Below are 26,280 nucleotides of genomic sequence, written 5' to 3'. Positions count from 1 at the left end.
CAGATTGGTGTAGAAACACCTTCTGCAAAGCATGTGACTTTTTGGTGACTTGTAATTTTCCCTTTTGAGTATGGCATTATACCAGATGACCTTCTTCTGACTATAATAAAAAAGCCTTCACTTCATATACAAAGGGTAAAAGCCAGACTTTAGAAAAGTGCATATCCTGCAGAACAAGTCAAAATGTGGGACATTGTCTGAAGCTGTGGGATGGGGGGGGGGATCTGGTCATCCTAGTTATGACTGCCCTCTGCAGACAGATGTGTATAACTGCTGCAGTGAAGGTTAAACCAAAAATGTGAGACACAGTCAGCTGACATAAGCACATTTTCTCTGTAGCGCTGCTTGCATAACATTTTCACAAATAACTCGGATACGTGTTTATCGTGGTGGGTCATAAATCGTGTCCTTGTATGCGGGCGTGAACGCGCATGAGCAACACGCAGGGAGAGCATGGCGCGCGTGCTCTCCTTTCCAAGCCAATCACATTTTAGATAAACACAATGTTGCGTCATTGTTATTGTGGTAGTTGGAGCTCCAGCTGCTTGCAGGCATTTCGCCACCATTTCGCTGATATATAGGCCTTTAAATCTGCGGAGACTGCATTATACCGCTGCAATGTCACTACCGGTGGACGCTTCCTCTGACGAAAGTCTGCAAGGTGAAGTATTTACGTCAAATATATATTTGCCAGTGTTGTTGTTAGCGGTAGACGATAGTTAAACACCACGACTAAAAACGTCACCTAGCCTGACCACGTGAAAAGCCAGTCGATAGGGGTGTTTGGCTAAATAGCGAGATTGAATCTCAACTCCACATTGATTTATATACCTATAAGACGTGTAGACACAGCTATACAGGGTAGGCCATGGTTCTAGTTAGTTATTAAGGCTAATCTGCAGTGTTGCCACGATGAAAATGCCTTCAAGCTAAAAACAGTCCTCATTTGTTTATTGTTCCTCTATGCGCAGAGACTGCATTCCTATCCTAGCCGAGATTGGCCTGTGATGTAGTACTGGATAACCAGGATTCATGTTTAAAGACTTTGCATTTGATTTAAGGTTCCTGGGTTGAGCTGCATTTCAGTGGGAATGGCTCCCAAAGTGCCAGTCAACAAGGAAGCCAGGAGCAAATTCCCTCATCCAGCCTGGCAGCTGACATGGAGAAAATGTTGCTAGAAGCACAGCACGAATCAGGCAGGAGCAGCTCCAGAGGAAGCTCTCAGTGCAACAGGTTGGTGGGGGTGGGCAGAAGGGGGAAGAGCAGTTCATGTTTTTCCTCTGTTTGTTGAGTAATATGAAGAAGTCGTGAGCTGAGTTTCCCTTATGTGTTTTCTTCTCCTTCTCCTTCTTGTTCTTCTTCACAACAGCCCACGCAGAGCACAGACCCCGCTTCTTCTGTGGAAAGGCTCAGAGGGGAATAGCTCACAGGTACATTAAGCCTTTCTCACAGCAGAAATTTGGACATGTTATAGCAGGCAAGGGAAAGTATTCTTAATTATTAAGGTCGTTCCACTTGAAGAGGTCCTTACTTAACAGCTGAGTCGGGCTTTTCCTGCTTAGACAAGTTGAAAACAATCTGTTTTCTTTATATATAGTTTTATGTTTATGCATTATTCATAACCTTGTTAAAGCTAAATGTATTGTGACATAATTTTATTATTATTATTATTTTAAATTATTTTTTCCCCCCTTTTAGTCAGATGAAGATTTCCAAGAGAGAATACGGGAAGTTGAGAACCTGATGAAGAAAAATGCTGACTGGATCTGGGACTGGTCTAGCCGACCTGAGAACAGTCCACCAAAGTAAGTAGTCATTTCACAATTAGAGATAATCTTTTACCCCAACTATAATTATTACATGCCATGATTTGTAATTGTGATTCATAGAATTTGGAATGATGTCTGTGTGAGCAAAGGTGCTGGTGTGACATTAAACTGGCACTCACTTGATTTTAATGTATTCAGAACAATGAAAAATTAATGTGTCGCTCTGTAGGGAGTTCCTGCTGAAGCACCCTAAGCGCTCAACCTCTCTCAGCATCAGGAAAAGCAGCGTCATGAAGAAGGGAGGCTTTCTCTCTTCTGACTTTCTGAAGCTTTTCCTTCCATCATTTATCATTTCCCACATACTCGCTGTTGGCTTAGGGTAAGCAGCATCATTTAATCTTTAACTCAGGCAGTATGCAAAAACTAAAAACACTGTACGGGAACCTCTTGAGTTGCTGCAGAAACTGTTGACCCACTAGACCTGATGTTTTCTATTTTCACATAAATATTGGGATGATTTTACATGCACTTAAAAATGGTATTTGTAAATTAAATAATGACCAATCAATAATCTCTTAACATTTGCAGGATTTGCAGGGTAGAAAAACGACAGTGTCCTCACAACAAAACACTGAAATATATGTAAAAATAAAACAAACATAATGATGTTTAGAACAATGCCTGACTGGATAAACAGCAGTCCTGTTCAGTGTCTGACATTTAATAGGTTTAGGTAAGATACTCCCTGAAGTATATCAACTTCAGAATGACAGAGAATATAATTGTCTTTATTTAGGAGCCTGTGGTTATTATTCTATAGAGCATTATTTCAACACATCTTATTTTGGACTTTTATATTTAAAAAACGACCACATAAACTCACTGGCCACCTCATTAGTTACACCTTAAACAAATTGGTGGAAATGTTCTTCAGAGATTTTGGTCCATATCAGTGATGCTTCGCTGGTATGAAGGGGCCCAAAGTGTGCCAAGAAAATATCCACCATGCCATCACACTGCCACCACCACCAGCCTGAAAACTACAGGGTGGATCTTTCATGTTGTTTATAGCAAATTCTGTTTTATAACAAATGTTTTTCCAATTTCATTTTAATGTCCAGTTTTGATGAGCAAATGCAAATTAGCTGGAGAAGCAGCGCTTCTGCATACCTTGCTTGTAATGAGTTGCTATTTGAGTTACTGTTGCCTCGCCATCAGCTTGAGGCAGTTTGGCCATACTCCTCTGGCATCAATAAGGCATATTCAACCAGAGAACTGCTGTTCAAGTTTCTCTTTTTCAGGCCGTTTTCTGTAAACCCTAGAGATGGCTGTGTTGGAAAATCCTACTTGATCAGCAGAATATGAAACATTTAGATCAGCCTATCTGGCACCAATAGCCATGCCACGTTCAAATTCCTTTGAGTCACCTTCTCCATTCTGTTGCTCGATTTGAAATTCAGCAGGTCATCTGGACCATGTCTGCATGCCTTAAGCTAATCTGATGAACTCAGACTGCAATTCTAAAGTAAAAAAATAAATAAATGTTTGGAAAGTTTGGCTATATTCTATTCAACACAGTGAAAATGGCTTGAAATTAAAAAACGCTGTGGATGAAAAATGGCTCCAGGTAGCCCAGAGGGTTAATGCTTTGAGTTGCTGCCATTGGCTGAAAAGTTGTACCTAATTTGGTGGTCATTGAGTTTGCATTTTACCCGGTTAAAAAACTATTTCAGTAGATACATCTAGTTGTGTTTATGTTTTAAAGCAGCATCTTAATTTCTCTGTTTTCTTCTTTCCTGGTAGGATATATATTGGAAGGCGCCTAACACATCCTAAATAGGATCGTGGCGCTTGGCACTACCACATCAACGTCATGCAACCATCTTGGCATGAAAACGGGACCTTCTAATGATCAAAGGAAATATAGTAGCCATGTGACGTGGTCCTGTTGAATTCAGTGTTCCACATTTCCCACAGCAGTGTGGAGAGTTGAGGGATCAGTTATTGCTGTTTTTTGGGTGTAAAGCTCTGAACACAGCAGTGGCGTTTTCTTTTGATTGAACTCAAATCACTTTTTAAAATAAATAAATAAATAAATAAATAATGCAAGCAGTTTTTTAGAGGCAGATGGCTCAAAGAAATTTAACTTGACTGTTTTATTTGTTTTGGGGAATCTTTAGATTAGTTGATGGCACTCGTTACTGATTGCTTAGTTGTGCAATGATAAATTGTGATTTTCAAAAAAGAACAAACAGCATAGAAATGGCACATGTTCATCATCAAAAAACATTAAAAGTGTGAAACGTATGCATGACCTTAACTGTGTTACAGTTGATTTAATTCACAATGATGCAGAGCAGGCGAACAGCAGATGAACACAATTAAAATTTTATTGAACTTTGGTCAAAATAATAAACAAGTGAATACATTGCCACCATGTTAGGAATCAATGGACAAAGACAATGCATTATGTGTTTGTTTTAATTCATCAGTATATTTTGTGTAGTCAACCTTCATTTCTGCGTTCACAACTACAGAGATAAGATCCACATTTGCAATATGCAGTTCAAATTTGGGTGACATCCCTAATAAATGAGTAAGGGCACATGTATGAGGCCTGTCTTAATGTCCTACTTATCTCATGATCCGGAGGCACTATCACAAACTGTATGGTGTGCAATTTCCTCCTCGGTGTTTTCATAGACAGCCACGTGTAGCAGCAGTATATGAGGACATAACTATAAAATAGGATTTACAAATAATGCACATGAGGTTTGTAAAACATTGGGGGACATAACTTGTAGCTGTCACTGATAGAAGTAGGTATTAAGGCTGCAGATTCCCTTTGTCCTGGACCCCATCTTGTGCAGTGTAGTTTCCAGCCTGCATCCTAAACATGAGCAAAAACTAGAACTTGAATCTCTTGACACAAACACGTTATAGGTTGTCTCCAACAGTGGTTCTCAAACTGGTAGCCCCGAATGGTATTTCCTTAACAAGGTTTTCTTGAGATCTGCTCAATAGACAGTGGTGTGACTGGAGATTTTTCCACCTCTCTACAACATAAAAACATGCAAAGCAATAAACATGTTTTAATACATACTTCTAAATTTAAAAACACGTCTGTAGATTTAGTTTCTTTTATTATGTGGATGACAAGGTGTACTTGAGTAGATACAGTCAGTGAAATTATGTCACCGTATTGACTGGGGTAAAATAAGAGAAGGGGGTGGGGTTTGGGGGGAGAAACATGTCCACTTTTCCAAATTCATGGCCTTTTCCACCAGTTGTGTGGCCTGAATACATGACCAATGGGGGAATGTTACAGTTAGGCTTATTGGCCATTCATCCGTGCTTCAGAGGGCCCAAAAACTTTGAATTGATGATACAACCTTGACAAGACGTCATTTTTAAGTACTTCCAAGAGTTCTGTCATTAAATTGTGAAATGAAGGCTTAAAATGTCAACACAAACACCAACGTTCAAGAGTTTGACCTCTAGGGAGTGCCGTTCTGTCAATTAGACCCGAACTGGGCTTTCTGGGTCAGGGGGGCATGTCGATTGCCCTGGTGCCAAAGGCAAAAACAACCTAAGCTCAGACTCAAAATAAAACAGGCCTATGGATCAACCTCCTGTGGCAAAAAAAGTAGACACGTGCTTTCAAATTCTTCACCAGGAGGACAACAAGGCTGTTTCTTCTTATACAGATAGACAAGTAGTAGGCTTAACTACACAGGTACGGTAAAAGCCCTATCCTCTGGAGCCCCAAATCTTCTAGTTGATTTTGTCCTGGAAAATGTACAAGTTGTTGGTGGCTGCCACAGCTATCACGTTATCTTTGGGGTGCCAGGCAGTGTGGAGGATCTTCTTGTTGAAGTCCAGGCTGTCCACGCTGATCTCGTCCTTCTTCCTCTTGCCACCGGTGGACACTTTACGTGGTTTAAGTGTGGCCCGTGGTTTGCTGCTCTCTCGGGATGCCTCCAGTGTGATGTCCCGCCGGGTGTTCCGGTCAAACATTCGAAAGAAGTTGTTGTAGGAGCCTGTCATGATGGCACTGCCGAAGAGAGTAAAAAAATAAACTCAATGTTTGAATTTGTTGCAGTAACACCAAAAGTTTGACCACCGATTGATATAACTTATAAGCCGGGAACAACATTTATAAAAACAGTAGTGAGTGAAATGCTTGTTCTTTGCAGCAGGAAGGATACATACCTGTCACTGCCATTCCAGCAGCACTCAAACTTGTCAAAGATGCAGTCGTTTTCATACAAAGAGCAAAGCTTACTGCGAAGATATTCATGGACCTGAAATGAAACAATGTAAAGGGAACTGTTCAAATCTTTATCTTACATAAAACATAGCCTTCTGCATATTTAATCCATGTTGCGAGGCTAACCGGTACCTATCAGCCTCCATTAGGAGTTTGCCTGTCATTTCTTGATAGACCATATCCCTATTTGGTTATTACTGACTTTAGGAAGTCTGAGTAAAATTCTGACGTATATCTGAAAAAGCACTATTTCAAGCCTTAATCAAAGTTGACTTTAAAAAAAAATAAAAACCAAGTCCCAGAAAAGATCACAAGTGTTAATGTGATTTAAAATTGAATCCCCAGAAAAGCATGTTTAAGCACCTGATACGTCTCCACTGGCCTGTTCTCCATGTTGAGGTCCCAAACTTTGACGGAGAGGTAGTCACGTGTCATCATATAGCGTCCGCTGTGACTGAACTTCACGTCTGAGATGGAGGAGATGATCTCAGAAAAAAAGGATCGGCTGCTGGGATCCTCTGGTTCCTCAAAGACTTAGAAAATAAAGGGAAAGGGCAAAGGGGGAAATCCTCAAATTCTTGTATAAATCTTATTAGCTCTTAATTGAATTACAGATCACGACAAAGAAATTAGATTAACAGGTAACAGATGCATCTTTGAAAAAACAAAAAAAACCTAGACAAATTGTCAGACTAAGGTTAATTTCAGAAATCGCTGCACTTTCGAATTCTCTATTTTCCAGACAGACCGATGGCTTCACTACAATACGGTAGAAGTACTTACACTTTGAGTGCCTATCACAGAGCGCTGCCGCTCGCATGTCACACAGGCGGATGGTTCCTTTGCTACTGCTGTACACAAATACATTGCATTGATGTGGATGGCACTCAGCAGCTGTGATTACTTCTGTCAGTTCCTCCATGTTGGCGGGCTTGATGTCTACAATATCTGTTAGCACACTGTTAAGGAGCTAGCAGTCTTATATTTTACATTGATGCAATGCTATTAAAACTTTAAGACACATCTAAAAATCAGCTTTCTGATATATATATAAAAAAAAGGATACTAAAACTTCTGTCTGTGATTTCCAAGTGCCATAGATTTATTCTTAGGTCATCTGCAGAGAGGTAAGTTTCATGATCACTATTTACAGAAATGGAATTAATGTGATAGGTGTGCGCATTTGCAAAGATCCTCCGTGGGCTTGCTTCTACCATGAGATCCATTGGCATCAGTACTGGTACCTGAAATGTACAACAATCAATTTTAGAAAAGTTATCACATAGAGTCATGCTCAGAATGAGGCAGGTCTGAGGGACGGCTAAACACACCCGTAAAGAGGTGATTCTAAAGGGGTCTCTGAGTCGTCCGTCTTCGTCTTTCAGATTGTAACCTTCTGCTCGTTTATCTCTTTCACTAATTTTCCACAATTTGATAGTTTTATCTGGGGGGAAAAAGGAAAGGCTTTAGGAGAGGGAACATAGCGCTTCATTATCAACAAATAAGAAAAACAGAAAAAAAGCTCTTACCGTTTGTTGAAAGTAGAAAGTGAGCAGCATTTTGTTGTGGTAGCCATCTTATTTTATTAATTTTTTCCTCGATTTCTAAACTTTTCAAATAATCAAATTCTGGCTCGTGACTCTGAAAAGTGCTATAGACGTTGTACTCCCCACGCAGGTGTGGACGATTCTTAGACTGAGGGGGAAAAGGCAACAAAAACAACACTGTAATCATGGTATTGTTTCTGGCATTAAAAAAATCCCCAAAACAACAGCAAAAAACCAAAAACAAACAAGATTTCATCATTACCTGTTCATATTTTTGCATAAATATGTAAAAGAAAGCTCATTACAGAAAATAGCACAATCAACAACAAGCAAAATAAATAAACAAAAAATACATTTTCGGCCACTCAGTTATTTACAAGTGGGTAACTCCTTATATTTGATTCTGCATAGTAGACATTAGTTGGTCTTCCTGAGACAACCCCAAAAACCCATAGACCAAGTACATGTATAAACTACTACACTGTGGAGCCACATGTAGATTTTTCACAACAGTTCCATTATGGAGTACTGATGTAAAACACTATGATCATGGCATTGTGCTTTTTGAAATGCCCTAAACAATGTTTAATAGCACATTTTCATTGTAACTTTACCATATTTTCCATAAATGTACACTCATCCCCCCTCCGATGCTGACGGTGGATCAAGGAGACCAGCGCTTATGCTGCAGGCCTGGATGTACTGTCTACATTGGCTGTCTCTCACCCTTTACCCACCCCTGTTGCTTGTCATGTGTTTCTTTGGTGTATTAAGAGTTTTTTCATGTGCTATGTGCAGAGGTGTTTTTTTCTGTTCTCAAACTGATCTCCCTGTTGGAGCTCAGTCTGGGGGGAGTTATTTTTTTCTCCTTATCTTTCCTTGTGTTGTGCATTTTCCATTGTTATACCTCTCTGGCCTATCTTCCCCATGTGATGTTTGTGTAATGTATGTATGGTCAGAAGGGTAAGACGGCGCTGGCAAAGGTCGTCAGCCTTAACCCAATTTCCTTCGGGGTCAACCTTCAGGATCAATAAAATCAATTCAATTTTATTGAATTGAATAAATATATGATTAAACTGAGAAAAACTAAGATAACACCTTCCCATGATAGTCTAGTACCTTAATATTTAACCTTAAAACCAAAATAAATATAATATCCAGTTTGAATACCACTCACACTTTGTTCCTAGCCAGTGTTTCTGCCAACTGTTTACTTCCTAAAATATGCATGCAGCCTTCAGTTCTTACATGTAGTTTTATTCCACATTACATTGTTCTGTGCTGTACGATGATGAATGCATCTTATGGTAAATGTGAGCATAACAAGACAAATTCATAGAAATTGTATTGTTGAAATGGATACAATAAACTTGGTCTTTTAGATGTAGTGTATCCCAGAGAGCTCATTCTGCTCATTTGGATGTTGCGTTTTCAGTGGGAGGCATTCATCCAAATGACTTCCTCAGTCTTAGCTGAGTGCAGGTTTCCCCAACCTTACAAACACTACATTTGCATGATGATCTAAACTGGTGCCACTGACTAACAATCCGCTGTAAGGTCAGTTTTATGATCATTAATATGCAAATACTGCTCAGAGAATATTTAATATCTATATACAACAACAGCTTCACTTCTGGAATGGTGTTACTGCTGTGTGATCCTTACCTCTTGTTCATGCTGAAATATCACTACTCTGCCTCCCTTGTCTCCAGTTGCCAGTAGCTCTCCAGAATAGTTGAACTCAACTGTTGAGATTATGTCAGCTGAAAAGACACAAATCGGTGTGAATCAGACCTCACAGCTCAGCTTCCGCACTGTAGTTGGGATGGCAGCTAGAATGCTACTGTGATGGGCTGCAGGCTAAGTCTGGTCCCACTGTTCTTATAGAAAATGTAAAATACCGATAACCACATAATATCACGTAGACCCATTAAGGTATGAATGAAAACAAGCATGATGTCACTCGACAATTTATGGACGCAGCACATTGACGTCACGGGCACGGTCGCTCCCCCTTTAATAGTTTAGCCACCAGCTAGCTCATAGCGAGCTAGCGACACACAGCAATCTACAAGGAAAGGGCGTTTGTGCAACTGATCCACAAACAGGTCTACACTAATCACGAGAGCAGTCTTGCAAAAAAGCACGCGCGTCCATCCGCCGTCAGCTCTCGTGCACCTCAAGTGAATCCCACAGAGAACCATCATCAGACCACCTAGCTAGCTGCCCACCACTGTAGCCTAGCCGCCGAGCTAACGTTAGCCACATACCTTCCGCAACATCTTCATCTATCGCTCCTTTTACTTGAGAGAAACACCACTGAAAATCATTTCCTCCTGCAACTCCTGCAAAAAGAAACCAGGGTTAGTGTGATTCCGGCTCGCCCTTCATCGGGCGGTAATAATGACCTGACAGTGACACAGTTTGACAACTAGCAACTTAGCTTGCCAGCGCTAACGCTGGTTAGCCAAGTTGCAGATTCAGGCCATCACACACACCAAGTGAGGTGGATCCTTTTCCCTTCCTTTAAAAAGTAGCTTACCCGCCATTGCTTCATTTAGCAGCTCTTGTTGTACACAGCTTCCAATGCCTTATCAACCAGTGCGGCGCGCTCGGGGAGATAGATAGCATCCACAATCAGTGTGAAGACTCGGGTCCAGATCTGTCAAGACCACGGAAATTATCCGTGATTTTTTTTCTTCCAAAATGGCGCACAGTACATGGAGAAATGACGTCATGCACACATGCCACATCCTGACTCCATCCATCCTCCTGAGCATCATATCAGTAAATGTGCATTTTCACTGGATTTTATATCCACCCAGCTTTGTTTCGATGAATTGCATGTTTTACATATATGGTTATTGAGGAGTTTAAATTCTATTTAGCTGCCCACTAATAAGCAGGACAAATACAATTTACACATCCCCGCCTGGTTATTTTCACTGTGACTGAAATAAACAGCTACACATGCAAAAACAACTAAGAAAATCTACATTTTTTTCAGGCATATATCCACAGAGCAAATATGTTTAATTAAAATGATTTGCATAGCAGCCCATGAATAAGAGTTAAACACATTTTGTTTGCATGTTAAACGTTTTTTGACATTTAAATTTTTTTTTTAATTTTTCATATTTTACATGCAAAGTGTGATTTTGAGTAAAGCGTCACTTTGAATTATAGTGACAACATGTAGCACCTCAGCCTGTATTGGATGGTCAATCGGTGACATCTAGCGGCAAAACTGAGAAAATTCAGTTTACTTCGCATCCACTATATAGTTTTCAGTCTTTATTTTAGTCTGTATCCTTTTCTATTGTTATATTTCTTCACGAAGATAAAGGTAAAAAGAGTCTGACAAGTCCAGTGAAAACAAATGCAAGCCAGTGTTATTAGAAAGAAGCCTGCCACTCAAAGAATCCAGAATTTAAATCTATGAGAGAATTTCACAACAATGTAAGTGAGCTTTTAAAATTAGTTTTATTGGCTAAAACTGGTAATTCTGCACATGCAATTTCAGTTTTCTATGACCAAACAAAGGTAACTTAGATAATGGTTCAAAGTATATTAGGTTAATTTGATATTATTTCAAATACTCAGTGTGATTTTTTCAAGCTACAAAATAATGTTTTAGGTATTTTACACAGAACCAACAAAAAAATATGCTGTGTATTTATTTTTTAAATAGATTGTCTGCAGTGTGATGTAGTGCATACAGAAAAAACTGCCGTAGATGATGTATTTTTTTTTTAATTAAATACATATGGTGATATATATACACAGTTCAGTGGATAAATGCCAATAAGCAGATATGAAAAAGCATAGTCTAAAGCTTGTTTTTATTCAGCTATCATAGCGTGTGTTTTTGAAGCCAACTCATCACTTGCACTGACTTGAAGTTTGATTATATATATATATATATATGTATTTTCCCCATAGTTTATATTTGGTTTTTGCAGCTGCACATTGTCCAGGAGGTGGCAAGAGAATAAAAACGATGTACCCTCGAAGACCTGGGCCAAATCCCACCAAAACCTTCTCCCAAGCTACACATCGTCTCATCACTCACGCAGAGTCCCACGGGAAGAAGCAGAGCAGAGGCCTGGAGGTTAGGAAGACTCTCTCACTCCCTCACTCTCTTTCTCAGTACACCTATATATCTATATTTAACTATCTATACAGGTACAGACATATCTATATATTTGTCTGTAGAGATATTTATACAGATATAGCATAAAATTAAATGTTCTTATAAGGTGTTGGGTCAACACCTGCCACCAGAACAACTGCAGTACTCCTTGGCATTGATTCTGAAAGTTTCTGGAACGCTACCAGAGGAAATACTTTGATCTATCTATCTATCTATCTATCTATCTATCTATCTATCTATCTATCTATCTATCTATCTATCTATCTATCTATCTATCTATCTATCTATCTATCTATCTATCTATCTATCTATCTATCTATCTATCTATCTATCTATCTATCTATCTATCTATCTATCTATCTATCTATCTATCTATCTATCTACAAGGACTGCATTGCACTTTTCTTGCTCACTCAGTTTAACATTATTCATACATATGAATACATAATGGGTGTAATTTATGCATTTTCTGAAAGTGCTGTCTGAAATGCAGTTGACTAATGTCAGTTTACCAGAGAAACTCTACAGCACCAGCTTGTGTATTGATCTCATTTGCAGTTAGTAGATGTGAGGGCATTTAGCTTTAAATTAACAAAAGATGGTCCACCAGTGTTTCATAAAACCATCATTATTTTAACAACCGCTTAAACCTTTTAAAACACCCTTGACTTCTACGTGTCGAGCCCTGTGCACCAAATGGGTTTGTTGTGTTTTGTACTTTGATTGCTTAAATGTTTGACTAAGTGGACCACTGTGTCAGTCATTACTTTGTGAATACAGTACAAACACATCATGATTTGAAAGCAGTAGGTGTTTGGGTGTAGACGCCACACTGATGTCCAAATCAGAATGAAAAATAGGGCTTTTAAAAAATTAAAGAAAATGCTGAATGGCGATTTTTCGTTAATTTAAAATGTCTCTTTATAACGTGTTATACATTGAATTAAACAAAACTGCTGTCCCGATAAGACTGCATTATTAAAAGCAAGCAGTTTCTGTTCACCATCATTGCGTGAACATGTAATGCCCGAATGCAGCCTAATTTATGATTTAATAAACTGTACAGCTTAATCGTTGTGTGCATTCGAAATGTTCACGTTTGTACGAGTCGAGCGTTGTGGCTGTGACTATGTGTGTGAGTGTGCTGCCGTGCCGTAGCTTCATCAGGTATAAGGAGAGGTGTTGACTTTATTCCGAGCCTCCAGTAACACCACTGACTCTGATAGTTCCCCATCCCTGTGGGAATTCATTATAAGACAGCTAGAGGCTGCTTGTGGATGGTTACTGTGCTGCCCGTATGTTAACTTGTCGCTATCGCGCAAGGCAAACATGTGGTGCAGCTGCTTTCTCTGGCTGTGGGCAACCTGGAGAGATTGATTGGTGAGCCTTCTGTTTTATCCAGGATCAGGGCCACATTCAGTAGACATGGTGCCTCCGGAGAAGCAGCCATTTTCCCCAGAAAATATGGCTCATTACCAGCACAGACAAAATGAAGGTATATTGACTTTTTAACATCTTACAACACACCTATTCCTGGCCCGTTTAACAAAAAGCGTTTGTTATCCTGGAAATCTTTACTTCATCTTATTCCCATGTTACTGAATACAAAACCAGCGCTGATTTCAACATGAGCTAATCATGCCCAGGTTTAGTTTGCCAAAAATCACACACATCGCAGCTACTATCCTCACCTATTTCTCTTTGAATTTACACACACAGTCATGAACATAAATACCCATGCACATTCATTTTTGCCCGGCACGCACAAACATACCCTTCCCCCACATTTGGTCAATCAGACAGTTTTTAACACAAACCATTGGCCAGTGGATGTGTCTGCTCTGCTCAGGGGCATAAGCTCTGTCCAGACCCTGAGTCCTAACACACACACACTCTCGCTCTCACTCAAACACACACTCTCACACACAAACAGCAAAAGACAAACACAATCAATTATTCAAGACTCTTGTTTTGGCTCATGTGTTTTTTCTTATTATTTCTGTTCTGTTGTCTCTATAGTATCCTCTGGCAACCTAACAGCCAGGAGGCCAGATGAGTGAGATATGTGGCCTGATGACTTGAGGTCTGTGTATGTCTTTGTAATTTAGATGGCAGAGTATAATTTGCATGCACAGCCTTCAACATCGTCTCATTGTCTGAAGGAGATTATCCTTGCGGCTTGCCACAGCCGCGGGTTGTCAAAGACCTGGCTTCTAAGACAAACCTTTGTCTCCTTGTTTATTTCCCCTATGAGTGGAAATTTTCAGTGTGGTCATTTAGTGTAGCTGAAACTCACACTGAAGCACACAAGCGATCAGTGAAAACAGTACACCATCCTTTATCATAATCACAAGTAGCCCTTAAGCCCTGTACCTTTGCATGTACGCTGCAGTATGTAGTGTATGTTTTACATACAGGGACTGTCATTCTTCAGTGTGCAAATTTGTGCACTAGATGGCACTATGGCACTTATTATTCAGTGCCAACAGATCATTTCCATTTTGGAGGGGGTGTGTGTGCGTGTGCGTTGGTGACAAAAGTGATGATCACAAACAGCTTGTTTTCCCAGACACGATGTTAATGCTATCATTAAGAACCCCATACCCACTCTTTTTTATTTATTAACTCTTTTGACCTTTAAGCAGAAAACACTTGTTGTTGTGCATAAATCTTATGTGAAGTATTTTTGAAAAATACAAAACCGGACTAGTGTTGTTGACTAAAGTTTGTGTCTGCTCTAACTTGACACATTCAGAGATTTTTTTTCTTCTTAGGGCTCAATTGAGCGTCAAACAACTCTCCTGAAACAATCAAAACAGGAAAGAAGCACATTGTAGAGATGTATTATATGTGAATCCTTGCTGCGATGATGTCCTTGTAAGAGATCGTATTGTAAATAAGATGGGTTAAATTGCACTTGTAGCTTCCTTTCAAATAGTCAGGCTACTCTCGAGGGGAGACAAGAGAGCGCTGCAGACTCTACCTCTAATAACGCTAGACAATGAGATCCCAGCTCATAACATAGGCCTCCACTATATAGAACAAGTAGTGGGGGCTTAGCAGCTAATAAAGTGGCAAGTCTTCAAATCCATGTCAGAAGAGCAGAGTGCCACGGGGACCTTTCATAACACTTGTATGTGCAGGTTCCAGTGCAGTGTAAAGGTTACACATCCACATTGTACTGATCTAACCTGATGAATTGCCTTAAGCCTCACAAATTTCAAGGCTGTGTTTTTTATTTAAAGAAGCAGAACTGAATAATTCTCCCACTCTCTAAAAGCTGACAGGTGAAGACAAGAGTGCGGAATGAATGTTTGAGATGCAATACAAAATCGACTGTGTGCACTCTTCCTTATTAAAGCGCACGAAGCAGCAACACATTTAAAACTGTTCAGTTTAATTTGAATTTGCTTTTGTTTTATATCTGATAAGCGTGTTGTCGACAGAGGTAATTTTGCTTTTCAGAATTATAATACACATCGGTTTTGTTAATTGAATCATGCTGCCCTTTGAGTTCACAAAACACGGGCTCAGTAATTAGCCTTGATTGCCTGGTCTGTGTTTCAGAAATTGTCGCTCCCGCTTTCTCTCTAGTGAACCTGTCCTTCACTTGAGCACAGACACTCCTTCAGCATTTCCACCCACTTTGTTTGTGAGTCTTTGATCCACAGTATTCCAGTTAAAGTTACACCCATGTGCTGCAAGTTGAAACTTTCAGTATTGTTGCTCAGGGGAACCTTATACCCGTGGCGCCTTCTGCTTTTGTCCTTCCCTTTAGCAACAGAACTCTCCTATGGTCCTGGACAAAAGACTACTCACGACACCATTTTATGATCTCTGTGATGATACTGTTTCCTTCTCCTGCTTGCACGTTGGCTTGGTCTGCGCATTATAATCCAAAATGTTTATGTCAGGAAACATCATTTGGGACTCTCCCGAGAGACAATTGTTGATTTGGAGTAAGGGATGAGAAACTATAAAAGAGACGCCCTTTATTCTGAGATGCGACAAGAAAACCAATCAGTATTTTCTCCATATTCACAATAACATAAAAGTATGAAAAAACAGATGCTGCCAAGTTCATAATTGAATCATAAAACCAAAACTCTAATTTATGTTTTTCTCTTTTTTCCAATTATATTGCTTCAGCTGGACTACACTATACAGCAATTATCAGACTGAGGATGATTGCGTTTGTGCACATACGTAGCATGCATATGAATTTACTTTTGTGTCGAGTTACACATGCATGCTAAGTATAATTGACGCAACATTAAAAAACATTTTCCATAACAACAACACAATCTGGCGCGTGAAACACTTAAAGGCAAGACCAACAAATACAGTATATGAAAGTAGAGAGTAAAGTGCTGCGATGTCTTGCCTCTCCAGTCTGTCTAATCACTATGTGAGTGAAACATTCATGGTACACTAGATCAGTTCAATATTTAATTTCTCAACAAAGACTACATGATGGAACAGATGCTCAAACTTTGTATGTTTCTCAGGAGAGCAAAACTCACTTTCATGCAGCTATTGAGTACAGAGATTCTGATTGTGTACAGGCTTTGTGTTGACTTCTTTTGGGCTCTTCACCTATGCACTAAATGTACAGTGATGGCTAAGAAGATGCTCAAACATATTAAGTGTGCACAGTGAGTCAGTGTTCAAACCACAGACTGAATACATCAATTGTTTACATCCAGGGGCACTGGAAAACTCATGCGTGGAAGCACATTAGCGATGCACCAAGGTTGCCCTTTGCCTTTATGTCACATTTCAAGTGAAAATTTGACTTGGCATGTTTACATAGGATTTCTTCATCTCCCTTTTAAACCCCTATGGGCAAGCTGAAGGTGAGGGGAACTAAGATTATTATCCCCCGTTTCTCTGAGGAGCTTTTCTTTATGCACACCCTCACAGATGTCGACATTTGGTTAGGCGGTGTACATAGAAGCCCCAGATTATCTAGCGCTCCAGGAAGTCTGTTTAGCTAAAGTTAGGAGTGGTTACTTTCCTGCACCTTTTTAATTTGCTCTGGTGTTTTGTAAGCTAGAGACCCCGCTACTTAGTCATACATCTGTGTTAAACGGGATTCAGGAGAAAAATATCGGTGATTGAAAATTGCTGTCCATTCAAAAACCAGGTCTTAGTTGTACTGATGTTCACATCAATAAGCTCCACTTGTGCAGATGTAGACCTAGTCACGGGAAGCGTAACAGATGGTGTACTATATGTCATAATGCTATAAAATCCAACAGGAATTGACAATTGAAATCCCACCCCAGAGTTTGCCTCTTTTAGCTTTGGCATAATCTTCTCAGGATTTCAATTGCAAAGTCAAAGAGAATAGTCTAGCACATGGGGACTAGTTATCTGGGGCAAATACGGTCTAAGGTTGACAATGCAAAGGCTATGTTTATGTGCATCACACTTGCTATACTGAATGTTTCCCAGAGTGCAAGAACATCCTCCCCTGAATTCTATTCCTCTTCCCACGTCCCAGTGCTGCCGTGGAAAGTAGGCCAAGTGAGCACCAGGGCGTTGCTTTTTTAAGATGATCAGTTTGTCAGTGTGTTTTTGTGTGTGCTCAGGACGGCTATTCATGTGGCTTGACTCTGTAGAACAAAGACCAGCATTATACAATTTGCAGCACTTCCAATAGCAAGGAAAAGGGAGAGGTTGGAAAATAGGGACAGGACAAGTGTGGATGAAACAAAGACAAAATCTGGCTTGTACTCTAATTCATTTACTTCCTCTTTTCCACCTCTTTGTTGCAGCAAAAAGGTCCCTTGCCAGTAACACTCCTCTGCAGGATCATACTGTACTCTGGCTGGCATGGATTATTTTTAGCTATTGCTGTGCAGCTTTCACCTTGACTCCCTCTGTCTTGACATCATAATTAACATTTCTGTTAATAGTAACACAGTCCGATATTAATAATCTGACTAAAATCAAAATGCATTTGTAGACTTGCCAGTTGCCATCAAATATGTATCTCCTTTATAATGGCAGCCCCTAAAGGAGAAAAACGAATTAGAGGCACTGATGCAACATGTTGAAAATATATATTTTGATGTAAGTAACTTGAGAATTATTAGTCTCTTGTGGGTGAGGTAGTATCACTGTGAGTTGGCAACACCTCCATCCTGGGGTCAACAGGCAAATTAAAGGTCTCTGGAGTACTGAGGGAAAGGCTGCTGCCTCTTTGGTCATGCATGCACAGGCGCTCTAAAAAAAATAAGAAAAAAAAGGAACAAGGTTAAAGCTGATGCCTCCTCTTTTGGAGGCCACTTTCCCCGATGCAACATGTGCCCACATCATACTTACTGATGAGGGTTTTTTTTTTTTAAACTGACCTTTAAAGTCGGATTTTTGCACCCATTTTTCTGAGTGTCACAGTCTGTTTGGCAGTAGGGCGCCTATATATTAAGTTAATATGTTCCGATTTAGAGCTGAATAATCAAATTTGCCTCACTTCCATCATCGCCACTGAGAAATGTGAGGCGGCGTGATAACTTTTTTTTTTTAAATAAAGAATTTTAGATAGGCCTACAAAACAGTGATGGACACAATCAAGACCAGGGCTGTGTTAAGAGCGAAGGTATCCTGGGTATTTGGTCATGTGTATTTTGGTCTAAATTTCCAGGGGATATTTTAGATGTTAATAGCCCTGAAGTGGTCTCGGTTTCTTATTTAATTTCTCTCGCCTTCTTTAAATGTAATTCGCCCACAGACTGCGCCGCGAGGCTCTAAACCGCGCAGAAACTCTCTCATCATTTCCACAGCAGAATGGAAATGCAAATTGTGCGCACGGGCAATGCCCTTGACAGAACTCACCACTGCACACAATTAACATGAACACTCTGACAGAAGTTAGTGACGAAACGTGAGGTCACACCAGCACATTGTCAAATAATGTTTATTTCAGACACACAATAAACACATCAGAAATAATAATAATAATAATAATAATAATAATAATAATAATAATAATAATAATAATACATAAAAAACGTTCTTTCCTTAATTTTTTTAGCCCTTCAAATATCTGTTATTTTTTCTTATTCTAGTGTGCGAGATGACAAAGAAAAATAAAAAAATTTTTTTTTATTATTTTAAAAATAATTCTGTTGCTTTTTAAAATAGTACCTGAATTTGAAAAAAGAAAATGTAGCTCGTGGGGCAGTGGGGAAGCAGTTACATATAAACCAAACTTGAGATTTTGCTATCTTGTCACTGAACAACACAGCTGCCTCATATCGACTCCATGATCTCAAGTGTAACCAACGAGGGGCGCTGTCCGTCTATTAGCTCCAACTTGACACGAACAGCCTTCATGATTGATCTCATCACTCTTGGCCGTTTGATTTTTTTTCTAACTACAATAATTAAAAAATATCGTGAAAACCATGTTTTAATATGAGATATCGAATTTTAGGCGTGCATTTATTAGGCCGATAAGTTGTAATAACTAAAGTTTGCACTGAAGGTTTTTTTTTTATATATATATGTGATGCGGAATCAAGCTATTTGGTAATTTAATTAAAACTGATGGGGGAAACTGATATAAGTGATGTGTATTTTTTTCCTCCCTACTCATGAGAAAATTGTCAACGCACAAGCATCAGCTGGAGTTAATCTTTTCTAATTCAGCTACAAGTGACAGAAATTTTAAACAAAGGCTGTAGGCTGAAGCTCCCTAAATTAGTTTTCTTTGCGCGGTGTAACTTAAATTTCAACTTCAAATATTTTCACAAAATATTGTAGCTCTAAACAACGGAACAGGCGATGTTAGCTGTAAACAGTAAGTGGGCTGATTGCCTATTTGTTCCGTATGGAATTTGGAATAATGCCTAACTGTGGGCGTACTTGATAAATATTTAATCGAAAAAAAGAAGAAGAAGGAGAAGGGGGAAAAAGATCACTTTAAAACAACCTCTGCGATAAAGCCGTGAGGAAACTTGCTTGGTGGGTGCTAATAAAATTTCCTTCACTTCGCTTTTTACCAATCAATCCATTAGGAAACAATGCAGGTGAGCATAATGAAAGTGTTGTCCCAATAAAGTGCATCGATGGACAGCTGGGCAGCGGCCGGCTGATTGACTTTGCCTTGACATCTGGGAGGCCCGCTGGCCCCTGGCACGCGTATAGGCTGATGTCGCCATTTACATGCAAATTTAAGGAGATCATGAGGGCCTCGCCCCGTAAATTCACACACACACACATAGACACACGCACACAAAAAAGAAGACGTCACCCTCGTCCCGTCGAGACGGGAGGTCTTCTAAAGTCACCCTGTAACATTTTTTTTTGAGTGGAAACCACGCGTCCCGAGGAGTTTGGTTTTATATCAGTGGTCAGGTCCAAATCTTTGGGGGTTCACTCATTGTGATCACTGAATAGAAAGAGTGAGATAACAGGGCCCCCGTGTTATCAGCCGGTCATTTATACGAGCATTCAGGCTGGCTTAATGCGGCCAAGATGAAATAGTTTGCAATTGTTTCCCCTTCTCTGTCACCCATCACTTACCTCTAGCACGCTGTTGAAAAAAGTGGATTTAAAAAAAATCTCTTAAGGAGAGTGGGGGAGGGGGTGGGTAATAAAAAGAAAATGTGACTGAGATGGTCTAATTCCACGCCCGTGCAAAGTTTTCATGCATGCAACCACTAAAACAAACGGGGATCAACATTTCTTTTATTTTGATGCTAACATTTCACCTAATGATGGAGAGCGCATTTTCCACGGTGTAAGCCCACCACGCAGATGATCCCACAGAATGAGCTGAGACGGATTCAGGCTCCGCGCCTCAGTGTGTGGAGCAGCTGACTCCCTCTCTCCACGTCCAGATGGCTCCTGCACACAGATTTGCATTCATTTTCCTTTAATATCTTCTGAAATAGCGGGGCAGCTGCATTTGTTGTCAAATACGGTTTAAAACTCCCTTTCAGGACAGCATCGTTACCTACGTGACGGGTGTGGAGATCCATTTTCCCTCTCCAGTCAACAGTATCAGATCTAAGAGGATTTGTCTCAAAGTCTCCTAATTTGATAATCAGATTTAAATCGCCTCGGTGCGTGTAATCAGGGGTTAAGTTCTAATAAGCGACTTGAAACTGTGCAAAAAGCACAGTGAGTTCTGTGCAAAAAAGATATTTGCAATCTCGGTAGAACAGACAAAACATTTGCAGCACGCGTCTCGATTTGTTTCATCTAAGGGGGAAAAATACAATTAACAAAGAGCACCCATTTGATTTCATTCTCATATCCTCCCCTCCCCACAAATTTAAACTTTGAGTTCTCTAAAAAAAATAAAAAATAAAAACAAAAATAAAAAGTTTAAAAAAAAATCTACAACCTGGTTTTGTAACTGGGCAATTTGGCAATAGATTGTGTAGAGGTGAAAGCAACAGCTTATAATTCACTTATCTTTGGCAGCAGCTATTAACCCTCTGCACCAGCTAGATAGATTGCTCAGGATATAGCACACATCTCTCTTCCTCGCACCCTCCCCTCTCTCCTTCATCCTCTCCCCCCTTTCACCACTAATGAACCGAATTGCTTGCTTGTCCCTCTCGGACGGACTCGGACATGTAGGCAGTTGGCTCTTTAAAAATGATTAAGATGTTTCTGATTATTAGGTACATGGCGTGCATTAAATGCGGAAGACATAGAACCATGGATTTCCCGAAGTTTGTTTAATGTCATGAGACACCGACTCTGATTTTTAATCTATAAAAGAGGTCAAAAGACCTGACTTTATCTGCAGTAAATGGTACCGCGATGTGACTGATTTGTTTTGACATTAATAACAAAGATGCTGAAAAACTCCGTCTGATTTCCAAACTTTGCTCCCTTTTTTGGATTTTGTGCGCAAAAACTAAAACATAAAAAAAAAAAAACCCTGCCCGACTGCCCCAGCGAAACAAATGAGTCAAATACCTGTTGTTAAAAAAAATGATCAATGAAAAGTTAATGTAAATTAAAATATTTATAATCATGTGTGATTTTATGATTTCCGCGTTGTGTTAATTACACCTTAATTACAATAACATAACCCACAGCACGCGATCACAATACGAAATAGAATATATATCAATTTTATGAAGAAACATAATCTGCTCTTATTGAAATATGATTTATGGCCTTTAATCTCACAGACACTGAGATGCTTTCGATACGTCAGTGAACAAACAGTCTCATCAAGTCAATTTGTAATGGTGTTAACAAATTTAATCGAATAAATATATGAAATGCTATTAATTTTAATCCATTATAATAAAACTAATCACGGAAATTGCAATCGGTAGGCCAGCTAAAAATAATAAGCACTGAATTCCGAATAATTGTTATGTATTATTATTATGATTCTTTTATTATTATTATTATTTTCCTCCTCATTATGTGTGATGGTTACACCCGGTTGAATTTTCCATATCATTAAAAAAATCAAACTCACCACATATAGGGCCTAAGCAAGAGGAAAAGTGGAGCGAATGAGTGTTCTCAAGCTGCTGCACTATAGGGCTGTACCCGTACAGTGGAGCGCCACTGCCTGACAGGAACCGTCAGAGCTCCATATATGGTCAAAACCACGCCCCTTCAGCGTCATATTCTGACAGCGCCTCTCCCGTGGGTTTAGAGTTTTGGCTCCCGGGAAAGATTTCAGTCCTCGGGGAAAGAGGGCTTAGTTTTGCATGTTCCCATCCATCCTGCACGACGCGAAAGGGCCCCTTATCCACCTCTCCTGTGTACTAGGAACACCTCCACTGGTGATCAGCCTTTGCCTGTGTTTGTCTTGTGGAGAAGCAGCAGCACCTTTTCAGGAGTGGGTTTTTTATTCAACAAGAAGTCCTGAAGGTTTTGGATGCGGTGCTTCAGGGATGTGGGCACTTTGAGAGCAGCATCACCCACAAACACAAACAACTGCCATCGATTTTTCTGTGAATAGCACAAAAAAAAAAAGAAAAAGAAAAAAAAACAGAGGAACAATAGCAACACAAAAAAATCTTGTCTATTGAACAATTCACTTTTCCAGTCTGTGGATACCGCTCTAACTAAGTACAGCACTTTGAGAATTGTTCACATCGGACGGACTGAAGAGGGAGGCAAGACCTGTGGACCGGGTTTTCCCTCGCAAGTCTGAATCGGCTCTCGCTACTTATCCCGTGAAAAAAAAAAAACCCTGAAGGATAACACGCTTGGACGTTTATTTGCCTAATTTCGCAGGAGGCTCTTTTTCACGCAAATTGTCCTAAATGTTTGGGATTCAGGAAACTATACCGCGGGGTGGGACGACGATGAAGGAGGAACCGCTGGGTGGACTGAACTCGGTCCGCTCCTGGATGCACACAGCTGGGGTGGTGGATGCAAACACAGCCGCCCAAAGGTACGCATGCCAAAAAGCATCTGATTTTTCTCACGCATTCCCTCCTCATCATATCGACCCCTCAATCCCCTGAATACTCTGTATCAATTACGGTCTCCCAATAAATGCCCCCCCTTCGGCTTTCCCTTCTTTCATTACATCAGATTACCCATTATTGTGACAAATCAAGAAATCTCCCCCGTACTCAAGCGTGCTTCTGCATCTCCAATGTTTCCATCAGCTTCTCCATCATCTAGTATCCCCGGTGTCCGGTGCTTAACCGAGATGGTCTCTTGTTTTCTCCCCGCAGCGGTGTCGGCTTGGCACGGGCACATTATGAAAAGCAGCCCCCTTCCAACCTCAGAAAATCCAATTTTTTCCATTTCGTCCTGGCGCTGTATGACAGACAGGGTCAGCCCGTGGAGATCGAAAGGACAGCTTTTGTGGACTTTGTGGAGAAAGAAAAAGTAAGCGGTGTATTTTAGAATACATGCACCTCTCTACATAATCAGCACATGTATCGAAATTATGTACTCAGAAATGGGCAATGGGTTACTAAGGGGAAGTCACGTGTAATATTGATTTTCTTTAAAAAGAAAAAAAGGAAAAAAGGAAAAATTCAATTCCTTGATGACAGAGGGTCATTTTAGCATCTAAAGCCGTTTCTCTTCTTTAGCACCAAAACTCTGAATTTATTTTTAAACGCATAGACATGTGGTGGTGATGGGCAGTTGTTTTTCTGATTGCTGATTTTCACAAACTGTCGTTTTCTGCAGGAACCAACCAGTGAAAAAACTAACAATGGGATACATTACAAACTACAGTTATTGTACAGTAACGGTGAGTGAAACTGTCTTTAATATTTTTAAAAACATGTGAAAATCTATCAGTGAGTTTGTCTGTGTGCGTAAAACCACATGTAATAATAATAATAATAATAATAATAATAATATTATAAAATTATAATCACTATCTGAACTCTTAGATTTTAATGAAAAGTTTTTTTTTCTTTTTTCTCTTTTTTTGAGGGTTTTATTATTATTTATTTTCATAAATTCATTACCCACAATTCCTTAAAAATGTAAAAGTGCTCCTCTTTTTCTCTCCCCAGGCGTCAGAACAGAACAGGATCTTTACATACGGTTAATCGATTCCATGACGAAGCAGGTAAGCTGCTGCTGTTACACTTGTTTCTGCGCACAGTGCAAACTCCACGGTTCACAAGTGGGGGAGGAAAAAAACATTTAAAAAAAAGCCAAACAAAATCTTAACATGGCGTGTAAATCGTCACCCCTGAGATACATAGACACACTTCTCGGTTTTCTAAAAAGAAAAAAGAAAAAAAATCTGCTTGCAAAATGCAGTTGTGGCACAAAATAAAAATCAAATTACAGATGGAATCAGAAGAGACAGCTTCCATTTTGACTGTTTACGTTTGACCATATCATATTGCAAGACCCTAAAGTCAATTTCTCTTCGCCAGAGTTGAGTCTTTTTTTTTGTAGGTTCAGTTTGTCCAGCATTAAAATTTAAACACTACCTCTGCTCCATATGATCCGATTTGACTTTTCCTGCAAAGAGTCAGAGGTGACGGTCTAAACATTTTTTTAAAAAAAAATTGCTTTAAATGTTATATTTATAAAAATAGACATTTAAAAAATTCTGCTCAGGTGTAAACACGTGAATGGCTTTCATAGCGTAAAAATAAACCCCCAAAAATGCTTATGATTATTTTTTTTGTTTTTTTTTAGATTACCGAACTTAATTATGATTAGGGAAAATAAAATTAGACGCCACGCTTTCGTCTCTCCATATCGTGTTTTATTATTAAACAGAGGATTTAGCTAGAGCCTCAGCCTCCTGAATAGAGCCGTGAAGCCTGGACCACTGGTCACAGACAACATTCCTGTGCGAATGATCCGAGTCAATGACGCAGAACAAGCAATTTATGGATTTCTGTTTCTACAGCTGCAAATAGCTACATAAATCAAACCAATATAGATAATCGCCTGGTTCCCCCGAAAAAAAGAAGAGAGGGGAGGAAAAAAACCCCACAGCAGGTCAAGTAGGACAGCTTTTAGAAGCGAGAGAGAGTGATGCGACCTGGTTCAGATATGTCACTTTTTCAAAGTCATTCTTTCCTGTTGGCATAAAGAGAGTCAGGGGCAAAAAATACAAATTTCATTCTAGGCAAACAGAACGTAAAAATTAAATGCAACCTATCAGGTTTTTTTATTATATATATATATATATATATGTAGATTTTTTTGGCATTATGTGCAATATTTTCTTTATAATTTGTTGCTTTGCTTTGCATTTACACTCGGTGCCGGTTCAGCGTACGAGGGAGTAAAGTGTCTATCCTTAGAAATGGTAGAAGGAGGGAGGGATCGAGGGAGGGAGAGAAGAGCGGCAGAACTGATAGCTCCACGCCATCTGTTTCAGCCAATGCTCAAAAATTACTCAACCGTACCGCCAGACACCGCTTTTTATCCACAGAAAGATCATTGTTAGCGGCTCAAAATAAACAACAGATTGCCCATTAACACTTTCCCCCAAATATCCCCAGATTATAAGCATATTGATGACACTTCTATTGGATCTCTCCTTATGAAAATCCCTCTGTCTCCCCCCCCCTCTCTCTTCCTCTGTCTGTCTGTGCCACATATTATCCAGATTAATAAAAAATACAGTTTATGATTATTATTAAATATATGGATTGCTACTTTTATTTTTATATAAATTTTTACTATTGCTGCCACAAAAATGTAGAAGCAGTTGATATTTGTGCATTTTTTAAGAGTTAAATTTAGACAGTCATTTATGTTTATAGAAATCAGTATAATTTACAGCACAGGGGAATGCTGGGATTATTTGAACCACATTTCCTATTCAGTATTTGGTCTCATCTGTTATATTGTGTTGCTCTAACATCACGTGTGTTCATGCCCTGATTTATTTTGTTAAACAGTAGCCTAATTATTTGCCAGTTCAAGAGTTTTCTTGATGTGTGTGTTGAAAACGACGGCTGTGTTTTCACTTTATTTCCATCTCATTTTGTTTCAAAGGCCATAGTTTATGAGGGTCAAGACAAGAATCCAGAAATGTGCAGAGTTCTTCTTACTCATGAAATTATGTGCAGGTAAGCGTTATTTTCCTGCTCTGTCCATTTT

General features: G+C 39.5%; 3 protein-coding genes and 1 long non-coding RNA gene across 11 annotated transcripts in view; 2 read left to right on the top strand and 2 right to left on the bottom strand.

Moving 5' to 3' along the window:
* The first annotated feature begins 463 nt into the window (after nucleotides 1–463).
* On the top strand, nucleotides 464–4,089 carry bnip3 (BCL2 interacting protein 3). Its single transcript, XM_085296616.1, has 6 exons — nucleotides 464–661; nucleotides 1,062–1,233; nucleotides 1,370–1,430; nucleotides 1,699–1,805; nucleotides 1,999–2,148; nucleotides 3,573–4,089. The coding sequence occupies exons 1-6, from the start codon at nucleotides 619–621 to the stop codon at nucleotides 3,607–3,609; spliced, it is 570 nt and encodes a 189-aa protein (XP_085152742.1). The 5' UTR covers nucleotides 464–618; the 3' UTR covers nucleotides 3,610–4,089.
* An 804-nt stretch (nucleotides 4,090–4,893) lies between these two features.
* Nucleotides 4,894–10,312, bottom strand: LOC146560967 (serine/threonine-protein phosphatase 2A 55 kDa regulatory subunit B delta isoform). The gene is made up of 10 exons (XM_085296614.1): nucleotides 10,129–10,312; nucleotides 9,857–9,931; nucleotides 9,252–9,349; nucleotides 7,569–7,734; nucleotides 7,371–7,483; nucleotides 7,106–7,283; nucleotides 6,823–6,987; nucleotides 6,403–6,572; nucleotides 5,982–6,073; nucleotides 4,894–5,823 (listed from the first exon to the last, which is right to left on the bottom strand). The coding sequence occupies exons 1-10, from the start codon at nucleotides 10,133–10,135 to the stop codon at nucleotides 5,544–5,546; spliced, it is 1,344 nt and encodes a 447-aa protein (XP_085152740.1). The 5' UTR covers nucleotides 10,136–10,312; the 3' UTR covers nucleotides 4,894–5,543.
* Nucleotides 10,313–15,672: 5,360 nt separating this feature from the next.
* LOC146560966 (uncharacterized) lies at nucleotides 15,673–22,419 on the bottom strand. Its single transcript, XR_014894825.1, has 3 exons — nucleotides 22,199–22,419; nucleotides 20,460–20,595; nucleotides 15,673–17,970 (listed from the first exon to the last, which is right to left on the bottom strand). It is a non-coding gene; the product is annotated as an uncharacterized LOC146560966 (long non-coding RNA).
* Nucleotides 22,420–22,997: 578 nt separating this feature from the next.
* The window catches only part of LOC146560965 (transcription factor COE3), a 67,022-nt gene continuing 63,739 nt past the window's right edge, over nucleotides 22,998–26,280 (top strand). For all 8 annotated transcript variants that reach the window (XM_085296612.1, XM_085296609.1, XM_085296611.1 and 5 more), the window contains exons 1-5: nucleotides 22,998–23,128; nucleotides 23,418–23,574; nucleotides 23,884–23,947; nucleotides 24,219–24,274; nucleotides 26,176–26,249. In XM_085296612.1, the coding sequence (XP_085152738.1) occupies nucleotides 22,998–23,128; nucleotides 23,418–23,574; nucleotides 23,884–23,947; nucleotides 24,219–24,274; nucleotides 26,176–26,249 (482 nt within the window). The remainder of the gene's footprint in view (nucleotides 23,129–23,417; nucleotides 23,575–23,883; nucleotides 23,948–24,218; nucleotides 24,275–26,175; nucleotides 26,250–26,280) is intronic.

Source organism: Mchenga conophoros, linkage group LG13, assembly GCF_057382185.1.
Source record: "Mchenga conophoros isolate Kocher_MC1m ecotype Shallow Benthic linkage group LG13, M_conophoros_male_GT1.1, whole genome shotgun sequence".
Taxonomy (NCBI): Eukaryota; Metazoa; Chordata; class Actinopteri; order Cichliformes; family Cichlidae; genus Mchenga; species Mchenga conophoros.
This window is presented reverse-complemented; position numbering and strand designations above follow the sequence as displayed.

Excerpts from the sequence above, each read along its gene's own strand:
- bnip3 (XM_085296616.1), top strand. The coding sequence starts at position 619 with ATGTCACTACCGGTGGACGCTTCCTCTGACGAAAGTCTGCAAG. Across the intron at positions 662-1,061 it reads CTCTGACGAAAGTCTGCAAG|GTTCCTGGGTTGAGCTGCAT; the intron begins GTGAAGTATTTA and ends ATTTGATTTAAG. Across the intron at positions 1,806-1,998 it reads CCTGAGAACAGTCCACCAAA|GGAGTTCCTGCTGAAGCACC; the intron begins GTAAGTAGTCAT and ends GTCGCTCTGTAG.
- LOC146560967 (XM_085296614.1), bottom strand. Across the intron at positions 6,074-6,402 it reads GGCCAGTGGAGACGTATCAG|GTCCATGAATATCTTCGCAG; the intron begins GTGCTTAAACAT and ends GTTTCATTTCAG. Across the intron at positions 5,824-5,981 it reads TGCTGGAATGGCAGTGACAG|TGCCATCATGACAGGCTCCT; the intron begins GTATGTATCCTT and ends TCTCTTCGGCAG.